This window comes from Myotis daubentonii, chromosome 2 (genome assembly GCF_963259705.1).
Source record: "Myotis daubentonii chromosome 2, mMyoDau2.1, whole genome shotgun sequence".
Lineage (NCBI taxonomy): Eukaryota > Metazoa > Chordata > Mammalia > Chiroptera > Vespertilionidae > Myotis > Myotis daubentonii.
In genome coordinates, this window is record NC_081841.1 from 132,789,885 (window position 1) to 132,815,157 (window position 25,273).

General features: G+C 37.0%; 1 protein-coding gene across 5 annotated transcripts in view; it reads right to left on the reverse strand.

The window, feature by feature from the left end:
* The window catches only part of FNDC3A (fibronectin type III domain containing 3A), a 220,369-nt gene that overhangs the window by 58,667 nt on the left and 136,429 nt on the right, over positions 1 to 25,273 (reverse strand). For 3 of the 5 annotated variants that reach the window (XM_059684646.1, XM_059684645.1, XM_059684644.1), the window contains exons 4-7: positions 20,582 to 20,658; positions 7,217 to 7,454; positions 2,337 to 2,606; positions 1,851 to 1,909 (exon numbers count right to left, since the gene is read on the reverse strand). In XM_059684646.1, coding sequence (XP_059540629.1) covers positions 1,851 to 1,909; positions 2,337 to 2,606; positions 7,217 to 7,454; positions 20,582 to 20,658 — 644 coding nt within the window. Of the gene's footprint in view, positions 1 to 1,850; positions 1,910 to 2,336; positions 2,607 to 7,216; positions 7,455 to 20,581; positions 20,659 to 21,538; positions 21,718 to 24,783; positions 24,931 to 25,273 lie in introns of those variants that run through there. The other 2 variants (XM_059684647.1, XM_059684648.1) reach the window with 2 other exon arrangements.

Below are 25,273 nucleotides of genomic sequence, written 5' to 3' on the forward strand. Positions count from 1 at the left end.
GATACCTCTATTCCCACTTTGCTGAGAGTTTTTATTAAAAATGGGTGTTAGATTTTGTAGAATGCTTTTTCTGCACATATTGAAAGATCATGTGATTTTTGTCTTTTAATTTGTTTATGTATCTTATTCATTGATTTGCAAATAATTTAACAGCTTTGCATCCCCAGAATAAATCCCACTTGGTCATGGTACCTGATCTTTTTAATATATTGCTGGATCTATTCTGCTAATACTTCGTTCCAGATTTTAGCATCTATGTTCATCAGGTACTTGGCCTGTAATTCTCGTTCTTTGTAATGTCTTTATCTGATTTTGGAATTAGGATAATGCTGGCCTCATAAAAAGAGCATGGAAGTGTTCCTTCTTCTTGGATTTTTTGGAATAGTTTGAGGAGGATAGGTGTTAGTCGTTCTTTGAAGTTTGTTAAAACTCTCCTGTGAAGCTGTCCAGACCAAGGCTTTTGTTTGCTGGGAATTTTTTGATTACTGCTTCTATTTCATCAGTTGTTATTCAGGTTTTCTCATTCTTCCTGATTCAGTTTTGGAAGATTACCTATTTTTAGGAATTTTTAGGATTGTCTATTTTGCTCAGGTTGTCCAGTTTGTTAACATATAGTTGTTCACACATTTTTGTTCGTATAGCTTTTTATTGAGAAACAGGACTACACAGTTTCATAGAAGTTAAATTTATATTTCTCTTGATTACTAGTGAACAAGTCTTTAGGGTCTTAATGGGTTTAAAAAAATATCACTGTATGAGGAGTTCACTTATTGTTAATCTGATGCAAATTTTCTTATGTTTGATGCAAGTTTTTTTTTCTATTAGGCTATCTAAAAAACATGCAGAAAATTATAGGTAGCCATTTCTGCTGACATACCCTTTGTTGATTTCTTCTAATATACCTACACTTATAAAGGATTGAGGAACATTAATTTTCTTGTACAGTTTGATATTATTTAACTATTTTTGTATCTGGAGTTAGTTGGATATATTTTACTAGAGGCCCGGTGCATGAAAATTCATGCACTGGATGGGGGGTCCCCTCAGCCTGGCCTGCCCCCTCTCACAGTCTGGGAGCCCTCAGGGGCAGGAAGTGACCTAGCGATCAGGGGAAGGCAACGCCCCATCACACCTCTGCTGCTGCCACTGCCGGCAGCGCAAGCCTTGGCAGGCCCTGGTTACCTGTGCCTCGGGCAGCCCTGGGCAGCTGGGAGCCGCCATCCAAAGCTTGCCTGCGCCTCAGGCCTGCCCTGGGCAGCAGGGGGCCTGAGGGGACTGGGGGTCTCTGGAGGCTGGTGTGCAGAGCACCTGCCGCCCCAGTGGGGTAGAGGGGACTGGATGCCGCCATCTTGTGGCTGTGGGTGCCGGCCACCTTTGAGGGTGGAGCAGTCAGTTAGCATGTTCCTTCCTTATTGGTTGTGGGTGCTGCCATCTTTGAGGGTGGGGCAGTCAATTAGCATATTCCCTCCTTATTGGCTGTGGGTGCTGCCATCTTTGCAGCATGAGGGTCAATTAGCATATTCCCTCTTTATTAGATAGGATATGGAAATCACATATATAGTTTTTTTAAAACTTGGTAATTAGTTGTATCTACATTCTTTATTAATCTCTGCCTGGTCCAAATGATTTTTAATAGCATATATAAATCCTTGTTTTAAAAAAATGAATTCTTGTTTGAATATTCTGCTTCACTGATAACTTTTCTCACCTGTCAGGCCCATATTGATTCATAATTGATCTCATATTCCTCATATAGAATTAAGTATAAAGTAAGGCTTAAATCAAAATATACCAAAATCCTCTATGAACATAGTAAATATAAATGTAAAGAAAATAAACGAAATACTTACCACTGGTTTGACAATGTTGGAAAGAAGTGCTTCAAAGGCTTTAGTTTCTTCATCTTTTTCTAAAAAAATTTTTTTTGAAAATTAAAAAATGGGCTTAAATGGAAGCATCCCACTCCCACACAATATGTCTTGTAAAATAGGTTATTATTTGCGATTTTTACTTTCTAGCTTTTACTCCTTAGTTCATTCTTAGTAGCTTGTGGCTCTCCAGGATTCTTCTGCTTCAGTTTCTATTTCCATTTTAACCATGATTACTAATTATAATACACACACACACACACACACACACACACACACACTAGTCAATAAGATTTATATATAGAAAGTATATTTTTATTCATAGTTGTAAAAAATACTTGTTCTCTGTAGAAAACATGACATTTGGAGCATGACTAAATGACCGAAAGGTTAGAATATACTTTTACTAAGTTAAATATTGAGGAGAAATAATACCAAAAAGAATATCTGAGTATTTTAAATAGATACCTTCGATTTCTGTATCCATTTGTGCACCACCTTTACCTTTTCCTGACTTGTTCTTTGCTAATCCTGTGTTTACCCCACTAGCATTCTGCCCTTTTATAAGTCCATTATGTTCACTTATGGGAGAAGGGCATTTCTGGGGTGATGATGGTGGACTACTCATTTTATCTTTCTGTGTTCCTTGGCGATCCTTTAATTTTTTCTGCAAACGTTCATAAGTTTTACTAGATCTTTCATCTCTAAAGTTGGACCTTCCATGTGTAGAGTGAGCATCTACGAAAAAATAAAAAATTAAAAGACATTTACAAGGTCACTTTCTCCAAATACATTTATGGAATGAGAAAAGAACAGGAAATAAATCTATCATAATTATATAAAACAAAATATTTCGAAGAATAATTTTGCAAAAAAACCAGAAAACAAAACCTATTTTTGTTTCTCCAACTGACAGAAGCAAGTTTTATGACTTGATTTTATATATATATATAAAATAAATTTATAGAGACATTCCTTTCCTTCAACTCTTCCCAAGTAACTGTTACTCTTCATAGAAATAGCATAGTGGTATGCTATGATTATCATAGATGGGAAATAAGACCTGAATTGAGCTGTGGACAGTTCTTTTTCTTTTACTCTTTTGTACCCATTACTCTTAGCTTTTAACTTCAAACATATAAAATTGGTAAAGAAAACCACCAACCACCACCTGCCTCAATTTAAATTCCCTTATGATTCAAAAAGCAAATCATCACTAAAAAATAAAGTTTTAGGAGTTAGCAAAAAGAAATGAGTGGATTGTTTACTAATAGAATTTTTGGATATTGTAAATCCAAGGTTATGATTTTTAAAAATGTATTATTTCAAATAAAAGTCACACAACAATATAATAAAATTAATATACTCAATACTGTTAAAGCAACTGTCCTCAGCTTATTTTTATTTTAAATTTAAAATCTGTAAAAATAACATTTTAAAACGAAGTCAAAAATATCAGTCAAGTTTTAATTTATCAATGCTCTAACAAATTTAGTATAATATTCATTTTTTTGTTCTATTAATCCTCACCAGAGAATATTTTTTCCACTGATTTTTAGAAAGAGTAGAAGGGAGGGAAGGAGGAGGAGAAAGAAAGAGGAAAGAGAAATATCGATGTGAGAGATACACATCGACTGGCTGCCTCCAGCATGTGCCAGGACCGGGCCAGGGATTGAACCTGAAAACTAGGTATGTGTCCCTTGCCAGGAATTGAACCTGTGACCCTTTGGTGCATGGGCCAGCGCTCTATTCACTTAGCTACAATGGGTAAAGAAAATTATATCCACATAATGGAGTATTTTAAGAATACTAAGGAATGGAGTACTAGTCATGCTACAAACTTGAAATATATAAACCCTGAAAAAAATGTTAAGTGAAGAAATCTACACACAATAGGCTACACATTGCATAAACATTTATATCAAATATACATATTGTGTGTACACTTATAGGAAATATCTAGAATAGGAAAATACATAGAGATAGAAAGTAGATTAGGAGATAGGGTAAAGGAAAATGGAACTGACTGTTAATACACAGTTTCTTTTTGGGATGACAGAAATGTTCAGGAATTAGATAGCAGTAGTGAATATGATAGATAGTGAATATACTAAAAACCATTGAATTGTACACTTTAAAGTGGTAGATTTTGTTACATAAATTATACCTCAATAAAAAAAGAAAAAACACAGAAACTGTAATTAGTATGTACTTTCAAAATGTAGTTATCCAAATGCCTTTATATTTTATTTATTACTCAATATAAATAAAATAATAAAGCAGCCATGGTGGAGGGGGGAGGGGACTACAAAGAATATGTAGTAGAAGAGCAGGAACTTTATTATAAAAAAAGATCTTATAGGGTTAAAATCTTCAGCAATGAACTAGCAGGGGCCATGCAAAAATTACTTAACATTACTGAGTCTCAGTTTCTTTATCTGTTATTTTGCAGAATTTTATTGAGGCTTAAGCGATATAATCCATGTATCAGCACAGTGTCTAGCAAAGTTCAGGATCAATAATGGTAGTTGTTAACTGTGAAATGTTGGATTAAGTACCACTTTGGGAATCTTTACAAAATATGGAAAAGGATCATGGAAACAGCTACGGGTTATAAAATGAATTGTCTATTATTAAGATTCAGTGGTAAATTCTTTGGTTTATAACCTCATATACAATATGGCTCTTGTCTTCCACCACCAGGTAGCTTGTTTTTAAGATTTATACTCTTCATGAGTTTGTATGCTTCACTTTCCTTCACATCCCTGTGAATCATATTTAGTCTAATGTATATCCCCTTTGAATAAGAATGGTTTTTAACAATGCAAAACCGTAGTAACTGCAACACCTAATTTTTCTTAAATTCTCTCAAACACATTTAAAAATACTAAGTCATAATAAGAAAATAGAAGAGACTGATTTGTAATATAAACTGTTGCTACTCAAGCCCTGGCCAGTGTGGGCCAGGTGGTTGGAGCATCATCCTGTATACTAAAAGATGGTGGGTTCAATTCCCAGTCAAGGCAAATACCCAAATTGCAGTTTCTATCCCTGGTCAGGGAGCATGTGGGATGCAAACAATAGATGTTTCTCTCTCACATGGATGTCCCTCTGTCTTCCCCCTCTTCTGCTCTCTAAAAATCATTAAAACAAAAAACTCTTGCTACTCAAAAGTATATTCATTAGAATATTGCATGAGTCTCACCTGGGAGTTTGCTAGAAATGTAGGAACCCAATCCAGACTTATAGAATCATGCATTAATTGGGCAATAAAAATAAGTTTGAAAAATAGATTGTATCTACTACTTACAGGCTGTATTACATATTTTAAATTTTGTATTTAGAGTTATATCTTCTTCAGATTTACTAAGCATAAATGACAGGTTCTGCTAACTAACTGCAAGGGAAACAGTGATGAATAAAGCAGATTCAGTTTTTAAGGGATTTACAGTCAAGTAAGGGAGAAAGTCATACAAAAAATTCAAATTGTGCTCAGTTCTGTGAAAGAAACACAGATTTCAGTGCTAGAGACTGATAAGGCAAGGTCATGGATGGTTTCGCTGAAAGATAAAATCTAAAGGGAAAAAAAGAAGAAGCTTTCCAAGGAAAAGGGGGGAGAGCATTCCTGGTGGAGAGAAAACCATGTGTGGAGGCTCTGAGGCAAGAAAGCTTGGAGGTTCTGAAAAACTGAAGGGGGCTGGTGGGGACAAGAGGGAGATGGCAATCAGAAGCCGTAGGACAGAGCTTTGTCCAGGGCAATGGTTGCAACTAGGGCAAATTTTGGCTCCTAGGGGTCATTTGGCAATGTCTGGAGATATTTTTAGTTGTCACAACTGGTTAAGGTGAGGGGAAGGTTGTAGTAGAGTACTATTGGTATCTAGTGGGTAGAAGGCAGAGATTCTGCTAAACATACAACAACAAAGTTAAGTCCTGTTCTCCACAACAAACACTTATCCATCCCAAACATCAAGAGTAATAAGCCAGTCAATAAAGGAAAAGTACCACATGATCTCACTCATTCGTGGACAATAGAGACCATTATAAACTTTTGAACAATAATAGATACAGAGGCAGAGCTGCCTCAAGCAGATTGTCGAGCTGCAGCGGGAAGGCCGGGGAGGGTTGGGGGGCAGGAGGTAGGGGGGTAAGAGATCAACGAAAGGACTTGTATGCATGCATATAAGCATAACCAATGGACATAAGACACTGGGTGATAGGGGAGGCTAGGGGACTGTCTAGGGCGGGGGGATAAAATGGATACATATGTAATACCCTTTGTAATACTTTAAGCAATAAAAAAAAAAAAAAAAAGAGTACTAAGGTGGAGAAATCCTGGTCTGGGGAAGGGTTTAGGACTTTATTTTAAATTCAAAGGGAAGTCACTAAAATAGAATAGTCTGATTTATACTTTTAAATGATTATTCTGGTTGCTCCTGGATGATTGGAGGCAAGAATAACAGCAGAAAACCAACTGGGAAGATGATGTTGCACTTGTCCTGACAAGAGGTGATGGTGGATTAGATCTGAGTAGCAGTTAAGAAAAAGTAGATAGATTTGGGAAATTTCTAAAAATAAGACTAATACCAAATGATGTGGAGGAATCAAATTTTACCATCTGATTTTCACTTGAGCAAATTAAATGGACAGTGGTACTATAATGAGATAAAGATGACTGAGAAAAGCAGGTTCCATGATTAGATTTATGTTTTATGTTTTAGAAATGGTATAACTGAGATGTATGAGGGCATCTAAGTGGAGTTATCAAGAAGCCAGTTAGAAATATAAGTGTGTGGCTCAGAGAAGAGGTTTTGGTGAAGATACAAATCTGAGAGCTCTCACTATATAGACGGTATTTCAAGCCACAGGAAAAAATAAGAAAACTACTTTGTGTGTAGGGTTGTCTATTCTTCCCAACAATTTATTAACTCCCTTGAGGGCAGAAGTTATGTTTGTCTTACTGTTGTTTTTTTCCTCAATCTCTCAACAGAACCTAGCAACTTGGGTTAGTGGCATGGCAGACTGCAGGATTTAACAATGATGTGATAATTCCTGGGTGCAAATTTTTTAAAGAGCCTAGTCAGCCTAACAGAGGAGAGGAGCTCTAGTTTGAATGTGTCCCCACTAAATATTGCTACATGATATATGTTACTTACCCTCTTTGATTTTGTTTATTCATCTGCCTTGAAGGATGAGCACGAGGATGAAATACTTAGCCTAGTGCTTAGATAACAGAAAATTATTGTGATACTGTTATCATTTTTTGTTTCTTTTATATAATATAATAGCATCTATTATATCAAGCAGAGAAGAGCCAACTCCATAAAACAGGAATATTTTTAATGTCTTACCTACATCTCCATATACTTGTGAAGATTGATACTGTGGCATATACTGTGTTGCCATGTCTCCAGCTCCAGTCACAGGTGAGTACATATGTCGTGGTGGAGGGGGAATCATGGTTGGGACAGGAATGAAACCTGGCAGAGGAGGATGAGGAGAACGATGTATGACTGTGTGACCACCAGGATGAAACTCTGGTGCTTGAGGAACCACAACAACTCTTCGAACACCATTGTCTTCAATAACCTATAAAATAAACATTAGATTAAAAGTTTCTTCCATAAACTGTAAGCAATTCTTTTGAAATATGTTACTTTAGAATAAGAATTTTTACACCATTAAAAATTAATTTAAAAAATATTACAGAATCAATTTAAAAGGACTTTAAATACATTAAGTATATATGAATTAGCATTAAACAATATGAAGTAGTTTTTGTTATATAATACAATATGAATCTTAAAACACTAATGAGATTAGCAAAATAATAATATAAACAATGAGCTATGATATTAGATATTATCCAGTGTGTTATGTGCATCTAGTGATGTGGTAAAAATGAAGGGAGATTCAAGGGAATTTTTGGTTTGGACACAATAGGGTCTTGAATTATTTTCCTTTACTGTATTATGGGTAGGAGTTGAGGGAATACAAGACGTTGCGAAACAGAAATAGGTAAAAAACTGGATCCAGACTCCTAAAGCTCAACTATATATTGAATTCAGGTACAAAATTCTTATGACCATGACCAGTACAATTTTAACAGCTGAAGATAATTTTAAGGGAGACAAACATCTAATATAACACCACTTAAGAAAAAATTTTTGTGGCTTCAAAGTCTTAGAAATTACACATTTTAAAATAGGGGCCACATTGTGGGAAAGGACCTTTTTTTTTTTTTTTTTTTTTTTTCCCAATCCTGGAAACAATACTCATTTATTTTGTTTAGAAAACAATGTCCCTGAAACTCAACTTTCTTCATTATAAAGAAAAAAAGGTATTGGATTAGAATGATGATGCAATTCACATTGTTGTACATTAATTAGGTACATAAATAATTGGAAGCTGAAGAAGAGATGAATGATACACAAAGCAAAGTAAGTGTATACTCTGGCTGTTAAAATAACTCTAATATGAGAAAAAAGGGATTGTGGGATAGGATTTTTTTAAATGATGAATTTTTTTCCCTTTAAACCTCACTGAAGCAGCAAGGACATATAGGAAACGTCAAAAGGATATAGGACTTTATCTCAAAAATTGGAATCCCTCTATTAAAAGTCTCTACTCTCTTTAGACTTAATTGGTTACTGTTGAGGTATAAAAAATGTCTAATAATACCTTTCCTAAGGAAACAAAAAATAATTAAAATGTAAAGTGCTAACTTAAAGGAAAATCCAGATATTTTTCAGGAAAAATAAATTTTATTATGCTTAAAAATAGCAAATTTTATATATAAACATATTATGTGCTTGGTAGATATATTAGAAAACATACTTATTTGGGGGTACAGATAAGCCTAAAGTAAAAATAAATTACTGCTTTAGAAAGAAGATAGTTACTATTAAATAGTCCATTAAGTTATCCCTCCCTCCCCCCCACCCTCCCAGTTGAAGTGTGAGATGACTTGCCTGGAATATAGGTCTAGAAGACCAAATAAATTCACTGTGTTTTTTAAAAAATATACTAGCTCTAGAATTGGAATGCCTTGCTTCCAGCAAAATGGATGCCTCAATATCCCATCTTTCTCCCTAATTAACTCAGTTCTGGATTCAAACTCAGACAAGTGTATATATCTGGACACAAATTGTATCTGAAGCCCTAGCTGAAGAGAATCTGGAAACTGTTCATAGCTTCGTAGCCTCTCACTTACAGAAAGGGGCATTAGAAGTTTAGAATGAATTTTAAGTGGCCAAACCACAGGGTCTGTTACAATATACTGTTATTATCTTTAACAACTCTCTAACTCACAAATCTCAAATGACCTCATTTCTGATAGGATTAAAGTCCATATCCTTTGACCTGGCATTCAACCTGGCTCTATAACCCATTTTCCTAGCTGTGTCTTTCTTCTACACAAATCCTGTACCCTTAACTCTAGCTAGGCTGGTATACTTAAAAACCTATCTTCATATATACATTTCTGTATCTTTCCTCTTCACTTTGCTTTTCCTTAATCTAAAACTACATGGATCTATCTCATTTATTCTTCCAAATCTACTTCTAACTTTACCTCCTCTACTCATTTAAAAAACATATTTGTTTATGAATAAAACAAAACATTGATAATTTAGGAGAGAAAATACATTAGTGTGGTGTCTTTGTGGGGGCTCATACACAGAGGGGCAGACAAAGAGAACAACGAAAGTAAATTATTTAGCATGCTGAAAAGTGATAAATACTATGGAAATAAAAAGGGTGAATTAGCCTGGCTGGTGTGGTTCAGTTGTTGAGTGTCACCTCATGAACCAGGAGGTCATGGTTCGATTCCTGCCCCACATGCCTGGGTTTCAGGCTTGATCCCCAGAGTGGGGTGTGCAGGAGGCAGCAAATAGATGATTTTCTCTCATCACTGATGTTTCCCTCTCTCTCCCTCTCCCTTCCTCTCTAAAATCAATAAGAACATTTTAAAAAGGGTGAATTAGAAGGGGACAAGTTATAGTATAAAATAGAGTGATCAAAATAGGCCTTATTGGTAAAATGAAATTTGGGAACAGACTTGAAGAAACTGAAGGAATTAGCTATGCAGAAATCTGGATGAGTGTTCTGGGTAGAGGGGAGAGTTAAAAAAAAAAAAAAAGCCCTTAAAGTATGGTAGAAGTGACTGGATCAGCATAAAGGAGGACAAAGGACAGAAACAGATGAGGTCAGAGAGATAGGGAGTGAGGAGAACCCAGGTCAGGTAGGGCTGTATTAGCTATTAAGGACTTAGACTTTAGCATTTACTCTCAGAAAAATGGGGAACCACCACAGAATCTTGGGGGTAAAAATGATAAAAGCCAGTGGTTCCTAGCCAGAGGTGATTTTGCCCCACAGACATTTGGCAGTATCTGGAGATATTTTTTGGTTGTCACAATTAGGGGGTGGGGGTACTACTGTCATCTACTGGGTATAGGCCAAATGCCAGGGATGATGCTAATTACCCTATAACACAGAAGACAAACCCCTACAACAAAAAATTACCAGAACTACAATGTCTATAGTGCCAAGGTTAAGAAATCCTGATATAGAGTCAAAACCAAGATGGCGACATAGGTAAACACCTAAATTGCTGCCTCCCACAACCACTTCAAAAATACAACTAAATGACAAAACGAACATCATCCAGAACCACAGGAGGGCTGGCTGAGTGGAAGGAAATTCTACAACTAGAAGGAAAGAGAAAAGCACACTGAGACTCAGAGGAGGTGCGGAAGTAAAGTGCAGAGGTATGGAGGCACATGTGGAAAGGGCAGGCAACTGAGGACGCGGCTGTCTATTTCAATCGGGAGGGAGACTCAAGCTCCCCATGGCCCTGACTCCAGTTCCAGGCGAGTCTCTGGGGGCTAGACTCATACGGGGAGAAACTGAACTGTCTGGCAGAGGGCAGAACTCGAGGGCGGCTTTCCCTCAGAGGTGCTTGCAGCGATTACTGCGGGACACTGAGACTCGGGGCCTCTTTGGGTAGGACTGAGGATCAGCCATAGCTGCTTGCTCCGCCCTGTTGATTCCCTGAGACCCCGCCCCACCCAAGCTGTGTGCAGAGGCTTTTGCATATGAATGACCTGGCCACTTGCAATCTAAAATCACCTAACAAACTGTAGCTGGGTCAGAGAGACCCAGAACATCCAAAAGAAGGCCCAAGGCCCCACAGCAGCTTGCACTGCCTCACAGCTGGGCCTCATTTGGGCACCTCCAAACCCCAAACAAAGAAGAGGAATCTGCAGATCTCTCCATAGCTCCTCCTGGGTAGCCTCAAACAGAGGCTAAATTAGAACTTCCTTAGAGATCCAAGTGCCAGTGTACCCAGGGGTCAGAGTGGGACCATCCAGATTACAACTCCTCAGATCCATAATGGACACACTCAGGGGGCAGAATCAGTGAGCACCAAAGCCCCACTGAAGCAAGTCTTGCCCCAGAAGGGTGTCTCCAGCACAGAAGTTCTCCTACCACAGACACAGCTGATTCTCACAGCCAATTGGCCTGGAGGTCAATTCCTCCCAGTGATACCTACAACAATCAAGGCTCAACTACAACAAGACTGTGCACACAGCCCACAAAGGGGTGCACCAAGAGTGTCCACCTCAGGTAATGGGGGAGGCTGAGCTACTGGGTCCTATAGGACAGCTAGCACAGAAAGCCACCCTATCAACACAGGGAAGCAGCCAAAATGCGGAGACAAAGAAACAGGTCACAAATGAGAGAAATGGAGGAAAGCAAACTACTGGATATAGAGTTCAAAAGCACACTTTTAAGGTTTTTCAAGAATTCTCTAGAAACTGCCGATAAACTTAGTGAGACCCTCGAGGTTATGAAAAAGGACCAACTAGAAATTAAGCATACACTGATTGAAATAAAGAATATTATACAGAGCTCCAGCAGCAGACTAGAAGATCGCAAGAATCAAGTCAAAGATTTGAAATACGAAGAAGCAAAAAACACCCAACCGGAAAAACAAAGAAAAAAGAATGCAAAAATATGAAGATAGTGTAAGGAGCCTCTGGGACAACTTCAAACGTACCAATATCCGAATTATGGGGGTGCCAGAAGAAGAAAGAGAGCAAGATATTGAAAACCTATTTGAAGAAATAATGACAGAAAACTTCCCCCACCTGGTGAAAGAAATAGACTTACAAGTCCAGGAAGCGCAGAGAACCCCAAACAAAAGGAATCCAAAGAGGACCACACCAAGACACATCATCATTAAAATGCCAAGAGCAAAAGACAAAGAGAGAATCTTAAAAGCAACAAGAGAAAGAAACTCAGTTACCTACAAGGGAGTACCCATATGACTGTCAGCTGATTTCTCAACAGAAACTATGCAGGCCAGAAGGGAGTGGCAAGAAATATTCAAAGTGATGAATGCCAAGAACCTGCAACCAAGATTACTTTACCCAGCAAAGCTATCATTCAGAATTGAAGGTCAGATAAAGAGCTTCACAGATAAGAAAAAGCTAAAGGAGTTCATCACCACCAAACCAGTATTATATGAAATGCTGAAAGGTATTCTTTAAGAAGAGGAAGAAGAAGAAAAAGGTAAAGATAAAAATTATGAACAACAAGTACATATCTATCAACAAGTGAATCTAAATATCAAGTGAATAAAAAATCTGATGAACAGAATGAACTGGTGAATATAATAGAATCAGGGGCATAGAAAGGGAGTGGACTGACAATTCTTGGGGGGAAAGGGGTTGTGGGGGGTGCAGGAAGAGACTGGACAAAAATCGTACACCTATGGATAAGGACAGTGGGGGGGGGGGCAGAGGGTAGGGTGGGGACCGGGTGGAGGGGAGCTATGGGGGGAAAAAAGAGGAGCAACTGTAATAATCTGAACAATAAAGATTTAATTTAAAAAAAAAAAGAAATCCTGATGTAATCTTATATTTAATAGGGTTACTCTGGCTGTTGAATTAAGAATAGAATGTAGGGCAGGGGCAAAATCAGGGAAACCATTCAGAAAACTATTGTAGTAATTTAGACAAGATATGGTGGTGGCTTGGACTAGGGTGGTAGCAGTGGAGGTGCTATATATATAATCTGTATATACATAAAGGTAAACCACAAAGATTAACTCATGATTCTAAAGGAGAAGTGAGAAAATAGTTTATAGATGATGGTCTTCTATTAACTATGATGGGAAAGACTGTAGGGTAAGAATAAGTTATTTGGGGAATACAGATTTGGAGTTTTTGGTTTGGATGAGTTTGGTTAAGTTTATGAAACATCTAAGTGAAAATTTGGAGTAGGCAGCTAGATATAGTAGTTTGCAGTTCTGGAAAGATTGGGAAAGGACAACCAAGTGAGGTGGGAAAAAAACTAAGAGAGTATGGAGTTTGGTGATATGTATCAAGGATAAAGGATCAATTTTTTCAAATGCTGCTGACAGGTTAAGATGAAGACTAAGAACTGATCATTGGATTTAGCAATGTGGAAGTCATTGTTTCCTTGATGAGAGAGCAGTTTTGGTGTACTCATAGGGGCAAAGCCTGACTGGTGTGGGTTTAAGAGAGAAAATGGGGAGGAGAATTAAAGAACTAAAAGCACAATTTTGGAAAGTTTTTCTGCAGAGGGAAATATGGAAATTGGCTGGTGGCTGATAGTAGTGCAATCAAGAAACTTCATACTAATAAAAATGATCCATCAGAATGGAAGAAATTGATGATGTAGAAAAGAAAAGAAAACTGCTAAAAATGCTAGAGCAGTGGTCGGGCAAACCGCGGCTCGAGAGCCACATGTGGCTCTTTGGGCCCTTGAGTGTGGCTTTTCCACAAAATACCACGTGCGGGCACGCACCTACAGTGCGATTGAAACTTCATGGCCCATGTGCAGAAGTTGGTTTTCAGCCTGGGTGAGTCTATTTTGAAGTGGAATTAGAAGAAGTGGGGGTGTTGGTCGGTGGGGCGACAGGAGACACTGTGCAGGCGGGCCACGGGATACGCAGCGCAGGGTCTACCTCAGCGAACGTACCTCAATCAGATTGAGGACGTTTTTAGCAAAGACCAGCTTAGGAGTACCCTAATTAGGTTAATAACAATGTACCTACCTATATAGTTTAAGTTTAAAAAATTTGGCTCTCAAAAGCAATTTCAATCATTGTACTGTTGATATTTGGCTCTGCTGACTATTGAGTTTGCCGACCACAGTGCTAGAGTAATGCCCTTGAACAGGCAAAAGGGCACAGATCCAGGACCCCAGTAGGGGCATTGAGCCTAAGAGTGTGTGGCACGAGATGACAAGGCAGAGCACGTAATTCTAGATGCTCATAGAGATGTGGGGCTAGGAAACTGTGGATGGTTTCTTTAGATTGCTCCCCATGAACCCTTTCCTGGGCAGCACAATCTAACTGATGTCTCTCTCCTATCATTTCTATTGCATTTGTTTTGTATCACTTGTTAGGTATAACACTGTAGTATTCGTTAATTTTCCAGATGCATATGTCTTACTCTATAACTTAACTCTAAGTTCTTCAAGGGACATGTATTAACTATTTAACCCTCATAACAATGCTACTAAGGGGTACTATTATCATCTCTATTTTTTAGATGGGTTAACAGGCACAGAAATGTTAAATAACTTGCTAAGGTTACATAGTATTTGAACTCAGGCAATTTGGCTTCAATGTTCTTATCCACTTTATGGGTATAGCATCCACAAATACTTGGTCTTCTAGCTTTTTGTTTTGTTTTTCGAAATTTCACAACACAGATGAGTTCTCACTGGTGAAAAAGGAAATGGCTAAACTGCTTATGAAATTAAAACCATTTTTTCTGCTGAGAAAGAACATTTAAAGTACAAAGACAAGCTGGGGGGAAGGGAAAATGGGGAGTTATTATTATTTGTTGTTGTTAATCCTCACCCAAGGATATTCCCGCCCCCCCCCCCCTTTTTTTTTTAAGAGAGTGTAGAAAGAAGGGAGTGGGCTGGAGAGATAGAAATAGAAACATCAATGGGATAGAAACATCAATTGGGCCCAGGGATCAAATCTGCAACCCAGGTAGGTGCCCTTGACTGGGATTCAAAACTGCGACCCTTTGGTGCATGGGCCGACACTCTAACCATTGAGAAACACCAGCCAGGGCAGGAGTTATTGTTTAAAAGATATAGTTTCAGCTTTGCAAGATGAAAAGATGTTAGTGATAGTACAACAGTGTGAATGTACTTAATGCCACTGAACTATACATTTAAAATGTTTATGGTAAATTTTTTGTTATATGTATTTTACCACAATTAAAAATAACAAAAAGTTAAGATGTTGAGGGGAAAAAAGGGGCAAGATGAGGACTAAGTGAGTATGGAGACCTCAAAACTATCTGCTAAGTCCTCCAGCTGCTGAGAAATGGCGAACCATGTAGACAATTAATTTTATATCAACAGGGTACACTGATGATTAAAATAAAATCAACAAGTTGTAAAAAGGAAAAAAAAAGATAAAATATAATCCAAATTAATTTATGTAAATAAAAATTAAAACAAAGACAATGAAATATAAATCAAATGGGGATATCACAGTAACCACATATGCCACCTAATTTCTAATTAGGAAAAGCCCTGTTTTCTTTCCTTGAACATAGACATAACTGAGAGGGGCTGCAGAGAAAGGTGTTTGTGTTTACTGATATTTTATACTGTGTATGTATCTTCTTCACCATACTATACAGTCCATGACAAATTTATTTATCATTTTTTCCTGGTGTAGTACACTCAGCACTTGCTCAAAATTTTTTTTGTTGAGTGAATGATAATGAAAAGAAACAAATGTCTTCTATTAGTTTTACTAGAATGCTACATTCCCCCCCATCCCACCCGCCCCCACCCCCTTATAAAAACACCAAGTCTTAGCTGGTTTGGCTCAGTGGATAGAACGTTGGGTCTACGGAATGAAGGGTGCCAGGTTCGATTCCAGTAAAGGGCACATGCCTGGGTTGTGGGGGGCATGCAGGAGGCAGCCAATAAATGATTCTATCTTATCATTGATGTTTCGATCTCTTTCCCTCTCCCTTCCTCTCTGAAATCAATAAAAATGTAAAAAAAAAAAAAAAAAAAAAAGGACCACCAAGCTAACAGGTTCTGTGATTTCTTCAATTCTCAAAAATTTTGCTTCCCTTCTACTCTATGGCCTTACCCTGAACCCAAACTATTCCTACTTCAAGCTATTCAACAATATAGGTATTTCTGAACATTCATTCAACAGATCTTTATTTTACATATCTACACACACACACACACAACATACTTTTTCTCTCTGGCTCTAACTATAACTCGTCATCCTATTTAAACCTCTATATCCCCCAATCTTCCAATTTCTTATCCTACCCATCTTTTTTGGCTGTTTTCTACAGGAGAGACAGAGAAGACTGAGCTCAGACTGGCAGACTGGTTTGGAGAGAACCTTTGGAAAATTTACTGACCTCCATTGATGCATGCTGACATAAAGGTCAAGTGCAGCTCAAAATCATAATCTGAAACTTCACCTGATTTGCCCTCTCCCTGCATTATGAGATCTACACCTCCCTGTTGAGTACCCTTTCATACCATAACTATCCACAGTTCATAAAAAACAGGGAGCCATTACAAGAAAGGCAGGAGAGAACTTTGGATGTTACCTTTCAGGAGTCCCATTCAGGTTGTCTATATTTATCCCTAAAAATACCAAGTGTTGGGATAAAAAGTTATGCTTTTAGTGCCTATAAGTTAGTATTATTTGCCAGTAAGTTAAGCTCCTTTGACTCCCGTCACCTTTTGCTTTCTGTCATTAACTGCTTAGTGTTTGAGTTTTACAGTTTTTGTTTCCCCATTTAATATCTTAGTTCATTCAGTTGGCACACATTTCTGCCTCTATGCAGTATGTCAAACTCTCACAAACTTTCCTTTCTTATGTGTTGAACTACAATAATAAAGCTCATTAAGGTCATGTCTAAAATTATGTTTGCAATTAGAAAAAGGGCTAAAGAAAAATATAGTAAGTGTTTACAGAAAGTATTTCTGGATTACAATATTCAATGTAATTTTTTTCTCTACCTTTTTATATATTTCCCAAGTTTTTCTACATAACAATGATCAGGAAAGTAGTTTAAAATATACAACTCTATTTGTTATTTATCACAAAATATATTTTAATTGCCTTATTTGCAAAATTAATATTCCTTTTTATTTAAGCTGCTGGTGAACAATTTCATTTTGCTTTATGCATATCATTTTAATTAGCTTTAGGTCTCCCTTTTATATTGAACAGTAGTGTTATGGTAAACAAAAATTTTTTAAATAATAATTTTTTAAAAAATGGTGATCCATTTTTCTGATTTGATAATAAAAATTATGTGTATTACTAAAAAACTAAGTCACGATTCCCATTATTGTTGAGTAGAATGCTACAGTATCATAGGAGTAAGGTGCAAAGATTATAAAATAAACAATATTGTAGAACTCCTGAATAAGAATATAAAGGCTGTCTAACACAACTGGCAATTTTAATAGCAGGTCTGGGCTGTGCAAATTCTGCAAATGAGAAATATAAAACCATTTACTCCCAAAGCTACCCAATGTATGACATCCTGACTGTCTCATGTTAATGAAGTTAAAATATACACAAGAGTTAATGAGTTTATTTTTATTTATTTTTTAAAAATATATTTTATTGATTTTTTACAGAGAGGAAGGGAGAGAGATAGAGAGCTAGAAACATTGATGAGAGAGAAACATAGATCAGCTGCCTCCTGCACACTCCCCACTGGGGATGTGCCCGCAACCCAGGTACATGCCCTTGACCAGAATCGAACCTGGGACCTTTCAGCCCACAGGCCGACGCTCTATCCACTGAGCCAAACCGGTTTCAGCAATGAGTTTATTTTTGAAGTGGATCTCAACTTAATAGGGACATGCCATTAGGACAAATATCACAAATTTGAAGGTTGTTATATCCTAGGTAAATCATGATTTCTTCATAAGTTTCTTCTATTAAGTACTTTGATTAAATTTTGATCTTAATCAAAATTAAGATTGATTTATCTTTGGGACTTTTCGTTTTTCTTCTCTAATATACTTAATATACTCTTAGGTGTATGTATGCCACATTATTTCCTCAGTGATAGAGCTAAAAAGTCCCAACACTGGATTTTTATTTTATACTAGAGGCTTGGTGCATGAAATTTGTATATGGGGGAGGGGGGCCTCAGCCCAGCCTGCACCCTCTCCAATTTGGTACTCCTCAGGGGATGTCCGATCGGGCCTAAACCGGCAGCTGGACATCCCTCTCACAATCCGGGACCGCTGTTCCTAACTGCTCACCTGCCTGCCTGATGGCCCCTAACTGCCCCCACTGCCAGCCTGATCACCCCTAACCGCCTCTGCCTGCCGGCCTAATGGCCCCTAATTGCCCCCACTGCCAGCCTGGTCACCCCCAACTGTCCCCCCCCCCGCTGGCCAGGTCACCTCCAATTGCCCCCCCCCTGTCGGCCTGGTCACCGCCAACTGCCCCCCTCTGCTGGCCTGGTCGCCCCCAACTCCCCCCCCCACCCCCCGGCCTGGCAGCCCCTCATGGCCACCCCTGTCGGCCCGGTTGCCTCACGCAGCCTGCTGTTCAGTCATTTGGTCGTCCCTCACCAACCCCCTGCCGGTCTTGTTGCCCCACACAGCCTGCTGTTCGGTCATTACTGTGAAGGTGTCCTGACCAATTTGCATATTACCCTTTTATTGGTATAGATGTTTCTATTGATTTCAGAGAGGAAGGGGGAGGGAGAGAGAGAAATATCAATGATGAGAGAGAATCATTGTTTGGTTGCTTCCGGCACACCCCCTACTGGGGATCAAGCCCATAACCCGGACATGTGCTTGAAGGGGAATCAAACCGTGACCTCCTGGTTCACGGGCCGATGCTCAACCACTGAACCACACTGGCCAGCCATTTTTGCAGTCCTTGTTTTTCTGACCAAACTTTTTAGGATATATATATTTGCTGAATCCCATTGATGATACAGCAAAAACGTGATGATACAGCAAAATCACATGATGATACAGCAAAAACATTATTTGACCTTCCTTGAGTCAACAACAACACATAAGGCAAGGGATGAAGGTGATTAAACCTGATGCCATGAGGAGAGATCAGTGCAAAAGTCTGAAAGGAGACTACAGATAGCTATTTATAGGTTTAGCATGTGTGCTATGTAGCTCCTATTAAGCCATATACAACCTATACTTTATTATAGTCACCTGTGTGTCTTAACATTTAGTTCAGTTCATAGCTTCTAAATTTGCTATATAATTATGTTTGCTTATATGTCAAGATTTGGATAATTATCAAGTGCTTAGCTGTGCTAGAACTAATAAGTATTTTCTAAAATCAGAAATTGCATTTTCACAGTGATGTCAAAATGCTAGAATCCATTCTTACATAGTGGGTACTTATATTATTTCAATACTTATAAGACTAGATTTTTGTCTTTGGATTACCCTGTGTAATGGAAAATGATACACTTCCTAGAGATAATCTTAAATTAAGATTGATAATAGTAGCCCACTAGCCTCACATAATCCTTCTAGTAAGATAACTGCTAAAGCTCATTCACTTATTTGACAAATATTTATAAGACACTACTATATTCTAGTTACCACAGAACAAAAATAATTAAAAGGCATCTCTCAGCCTCAAGGAACTTAAAATCCCATAAGAGAAAAAAAATATATGTACATCATAATATTAGATGGTGTAGTAACAGCATTAACAAAACCATGGAGAAAGGAAAACATCACGTGAGTATGTGAGTAATCATGTTTGGCTGCAAAAATGATTAGATATGTGATTAGACCTATCAAGAGAAGGGTAGGACAGAACTGTGAAGGCTTTATATGTCAAGAAATCTAGACTTCCTTGAGTGAACAAGCCAACTAAAGCCTCTTTATGATAAGAAGTGAAAAGTTCAAAGTAATATGGGAAGATTATTTTAGTGGCTCTTGGCCTAAGGATACAGGACCTCACAATATTCTGGCATAGTTAGGAAGGAAATAAGAGAGGGCCTGAAGAAAATTTCAAGTATAAATTCATTGCTAGGAAAAAAAACTTTGTACTCCAAAAGAATTTTAGGAATGAGTACAAATTACGCAGAATCTTTGTAGCAGAATATACTGAACATCTGCAGTATATTATAGTTTAATTAAGTTTGCCTGTGTAAACTGTGTAAGTAAGTTAGTTATACTTTATTCTTTAAGTCAGAAGTTCCCAACTGGTGTGCAGGGAAACCTTACAGGTGTTGTGATAATATTGATCCTCTTAGTCCTTAGAGTTGCAGGTTTACAGTTCTCAGTTCCCTTCGATTTACTACAATGTGCCGGGTATCTGTGAGCCATTGTATGAATAACGTTGGAAGCATATCTTGGGTTACTTCTAGGCAAATAATTTTTAAAAATGTTAGTGTAGGTACCTTTTAACCTTTATAGTACTTACAACAGTTACATATTCAGGGAACAAAACTCTAGAATTTATTCTCTATTATAATTCAATACCCAAAGAAAAACTAAATGATGAGTGCTACCAATTTAATTGTTTTCTCCTTTCCAAATACAACAATGTACTACAGTACTTAAAACAGATTTACCAAAGATACACTGATTGGGAAATTAAAATAACATTATGTTCTCTATTATATAGGTATTAAAAGAAAAATAACATAAAAACATACCTGTGGGGCATAACCAGGAGGCACGTAAATAGGAGGCACAGAACCATTTGGAGACATCATTGGAACCTGAGCAGGACCTGAATGGGCCACAGAAATAATGTATTAATCCAGGATTACTTAGCAAGCTAAAGCTGAAAACAATTTGAATTACACCTGAATACTTCATTTAAACTAAACACTCAAACTAATAGGGACTTTATAGCTATAAAAAGAAACTCAGATGATTCAAAAGTTATAATATATGAAACTTTATCTTATAAAATGCACTGACTGCTTTACCTGCAGCTGTTTCTCTCAAACTTGCCTGGTGATCATAATAGTTACGAGAGAAACTTTTAAAAATACAGATTTCCAGGCTCTCCTAAAGATTTTTATTTAGTATGCTTATAGTAAATGGAGTCTTGAGTCAGTATATTTACTTTACAAATATCCCAGGTGACTCTTATTATTGTGCAAATGTAGAAACACTGACTTCGAGGAAAATAAAACCAAACTTTGCATATAAAACAAATGAAAGATAAAAAGGCAAAATTTTGAAAAGCAATAGGAAAAATCAAGAAAAACTCAAGAGGAAAAAAAACAATAAAAGGAAGAATAGTTGGGAATTTGGAACATGCTTTGTTAGGGTTAAATAAGCCTCTTGTGTAATGCGTAAGTCATGTCTGTGGGGGCCTGAGAACAAATAAAAACACCACATGTATTTTTAATCACAGAAAAAAGGTTTTTGTTTCTGACACTGAGAAGTTCTTTAAAAAGAAAGAAAATTCAGCTTTTTTTATTCTACGTTTTCTTTCATTTTTACAGTGTTACCTTTTCAAAACAACTTTTATAAATATATCTTGTTTACCTTCTCTCTTAACCTTTCTGAAATAAAACAGACACTTGGGAAGGTGTGTTTTATTCTTTCTAGGAACTAAAATGTTACTTGCTTTATTTAACTTAAAAAGAAAATCTCACCTTCAGATCCCCTTTTCCTGGTAACTTTAGACTGCATTGTCCCGTCACCCAATGGTTTTAATAACTTGAAATGAAACTTTCTCAAAGAGCCTTACTCATTTCTAAGGAAAGAGAGGTACCCAAGAGTCTGATGAAGAACGTAATGGGGAAAGAGTTCCTTTTATATGTAGAATTTCAACCTGTAGTACATATAATGGATCTTAGTTATAAAAGAGGAAAAACTTAATTATAGGGCAGAAAAGAAACAAATTTCACTGGTAACATTACACATACGTCAGAAAAACAAAATAAAGAGCATGGAGGTTGCCAGTAATTCTATAGATAGCACCGTTCCTCTTTCTAAGGAAGGAGAAGGGGTAATGATCATCAACAAAGTGGTAGTGGGAGTAGGAAAAGGGAGGTGAGAGACAGGGAAAGAAACAAAGAAGAATGTAGGAAAAAGGGGGATCCAGGAAAGGAAATACTAAACAGTGGAAAGAAAAAAAGGGAGAGAGGAGAGAAGGGAAGGTAGGGAACAAGATAAAGGCAAGAAGGGAGAGAGGAAGGGAGGGGCAAAGGAGGAGAAGCAACAGAAGAATAGGGAGGGTAAGGGAGAGGACAGGAAGAGAATAAAGAGGGGCTGGAAGGAAAGGAGAGAAGGGGAGAGTAAAGAAGAGGAATAGGAGAAAGGGAAGAGAAGGGGTAGGGAAGGGAGAGTAGGGAAAACACTCAAGTAGTTAAGAGGAAGTATGGAGTGCATGTGTATGTATGTGTGGAGGGCAGACTACCAAATTATGCTATGTAATAGATGATTATAAAAATAACTTTTCAATAAAATACTCTTCCCATTCAAAACTAGCCCACTGAATACATGAAGTTGTTCAGAATATTATCTTACAATATCTAATTATATATAGCTAATACTAACTAACTGTGTGCCAGGCCTTTTATGTATTTTTTTTCTCTTTATACTTATTCTATTAGGAAAATATTATTACTTTCATTTTCCTGATGTGGAAATTAAGGCAGAGAGGTTAAGCTTACCTAAGTGGTGAAATTAGGATACAAAATCAGGCAGTTTCATTTCTAAGGATATAGTTCAATTACATATTCAGGAAACATTAAAATAAAATATTATGCATTACTGGTAACTAATGTAATTTGAGACTTAAGCATGTGCTGATGCTTCTAAGAAAGGTTAAGGCCTCATTATCTTTAGAAAGGAAAAACAAATTTTTCTGAAATTTAAGACATTACTTATTAATTTACTAAATAAAATTTGTGAGGTGCTTTATAACTCTGGGCAAGAAAGGCTTCAACTAAAACTCACCGTTTAACTTCTATATGCTAAACTCTAGAAAAAATGAGAACAGTTTTAAACTAATGCTGGTTTACTTCTGAATCTTGAGAGTTGGCTTAGAGTCCAGCGGTGGGCAAACTTTTTGACTAGAGGGCCACAATGGGTTCTTAAACTGGACCGGAGGGCCGGAACAAAAGCATGGATGGAGTGTTTGTGTGAACTAATATAAATTCAAAGTAAACATCATTACATAAAAGGGTACGGTCTTTTTTTTTTTTTTTTTAGTTTTATTCATTTCAAACGGGCCAGATCTGGCCCGCGGGCCGTAGTTTGCCCACGGCTGGCTTAGACAGATATTATTAATCATATGTGAACTTTAACTGGGAACCAGAAAAAGAATTCCTTGAAAATCTTGTCATCTTAATAAAGGAATTTAACATTTATTGAGTTTCTACTATATATGCCATGGACTGTGATTCCTTTCACATGTTGTCAAATTTAATCCTTGTATCAAGTCATCAGGATAGTGTTGCTATTTTTTTCTTTTTAGCCATTAGGGTAAAAATGTTATTGCTGATTAAATTTAAACCTGTAAAACTACATAACTACTTTGGGTTGCCCTTCTTTTACTAAAAACATCAATATGTGGTTATAATTCAAACAATATTATACTTTGAAAGCTGTCAAATAGTTTATAATTTAGTAGTATGAAATTCTACTTTAGCCTTTAATTATATTTAAGTGTGTTACTGAAAACAGAATAAAACAAACCCAACCCAAAATAAACCAGTTGTAAATATATTACTAGTTGCAGTCCTGGAATAATGATTAACTTCCCTAGGAAGTAATCATTTCACGCTAGCAAGTAAATTTCCTTATCCTGAGGAGGAAATGGTGCATGATTAGCTTTTAAAGAGGCAATTCAGGGGTACTATATTTATACCTAAAATACTGGTGTGAAGTAACACTGAACACTGAACTGTACATAAAAGTACCATTGTGTAAATATAGTAAATACAAGTACTGATGTTTTGAACTACAATATTTACATTTCTGTTGCTATTCCTGACTATAGTAGGTAGCAAAGTCCTAAAACCTTACATACTTGATGCAAATGATTGATTACCTCCTTAATACAATGATACTTTTTAATTTAGGCAAGTACTAAAAGATTAACTACAAACCCTAATTAAAAGCAGTGAGGGGAATTTTATTCCAATGAAGCAGGTAAATGTGTTACAGATTGTACCATTAAATGCACATCTGCATATGAGTAGCATCTGAATAACTGTAGATACACCCAGCATCTTCTGAATAATCTACATGATTTGAGCAAAATCTGCCCCAAGTCATAGAGCTATTATTTTTAAGGGCATATTTCTTATTCCAAAATCTTGCAGAAGAAGAAACATTTTTATTCACCAATCATCTTAAGAAATTTGAGAGCCCCCTCACCTCAATTTCTTAGAAGTGCCATCAATAACTTATTAAAGGTGATATATCATCTAGTACAAGTAAAATTCTATTTTCTTTATTAGCATACGTTCACATTTAAGTTCTTTTAAACTAATGTACAGATATTTGAGTTTAAATTCTTAAAATGAAACGAGCTGCTGATGTGCTACACATTCTCTTTATAAGCAAGCTTTCACAATGGCTTCCAAATATTCTGATGCCAATGTTCAGATTTCAGTTGTAAAAACGAAAAAGAGATAAAAACGCTGGAAAGAAATATTCTGTGAAATATAAAATCAGCCCAACTCTAGAGTCTGATCTTTTATAACTGCGTGGCAACAATTTAAAATAATTTTATAGCGATAGGTTTGGCAGCTACTGAAACACACACACACACACACACACACACACACACACACACACACACACGCAAACACACTTTAGCTTAATACAGCACTTCCTATGCTTTAAAATAAAAACAGAAGGTTCAAAAACAGTCAGCAAATCTTACCACTCATTTTGTTTTTACAGTAGCAGCAGGGAACAAGAAAATCCAACAAGGAAACAGCGTAGTACACGTTAACAGTTTTAATTGGAGAACGGTTCGCTTTTTTTCCCCCAAAGCTGAGGAAAGAGCCTTTGACCGAGTCACGTGACGTTATCACGTGACCTGCAGTTAACCGCGGAAAGGGAAGAAGGAAAAGCAACCGTTCCTGCAGGCAGCGTTTCGGATATAGTAAATGACTAAATGATTTCTCCTGTCGCTGCCTTTAATTTGACCTTCTTTCAAATTCCTTTATGAGCCAACTCAAACGCTCATTAAAATACAAATATATTTGATGTAAAACGATTCTCTTTGTTTACGTGCTCCTCCAGTAATATCTCAGGCAAAATCTTCTAATTCAAATTTTATTATCTAGCCTGCACTTTTCCATTAGAAAGTTTAGGATATGTATAACATTAATTTAGAGGATTCACTGTAGAATATCTTTGTGTAACTT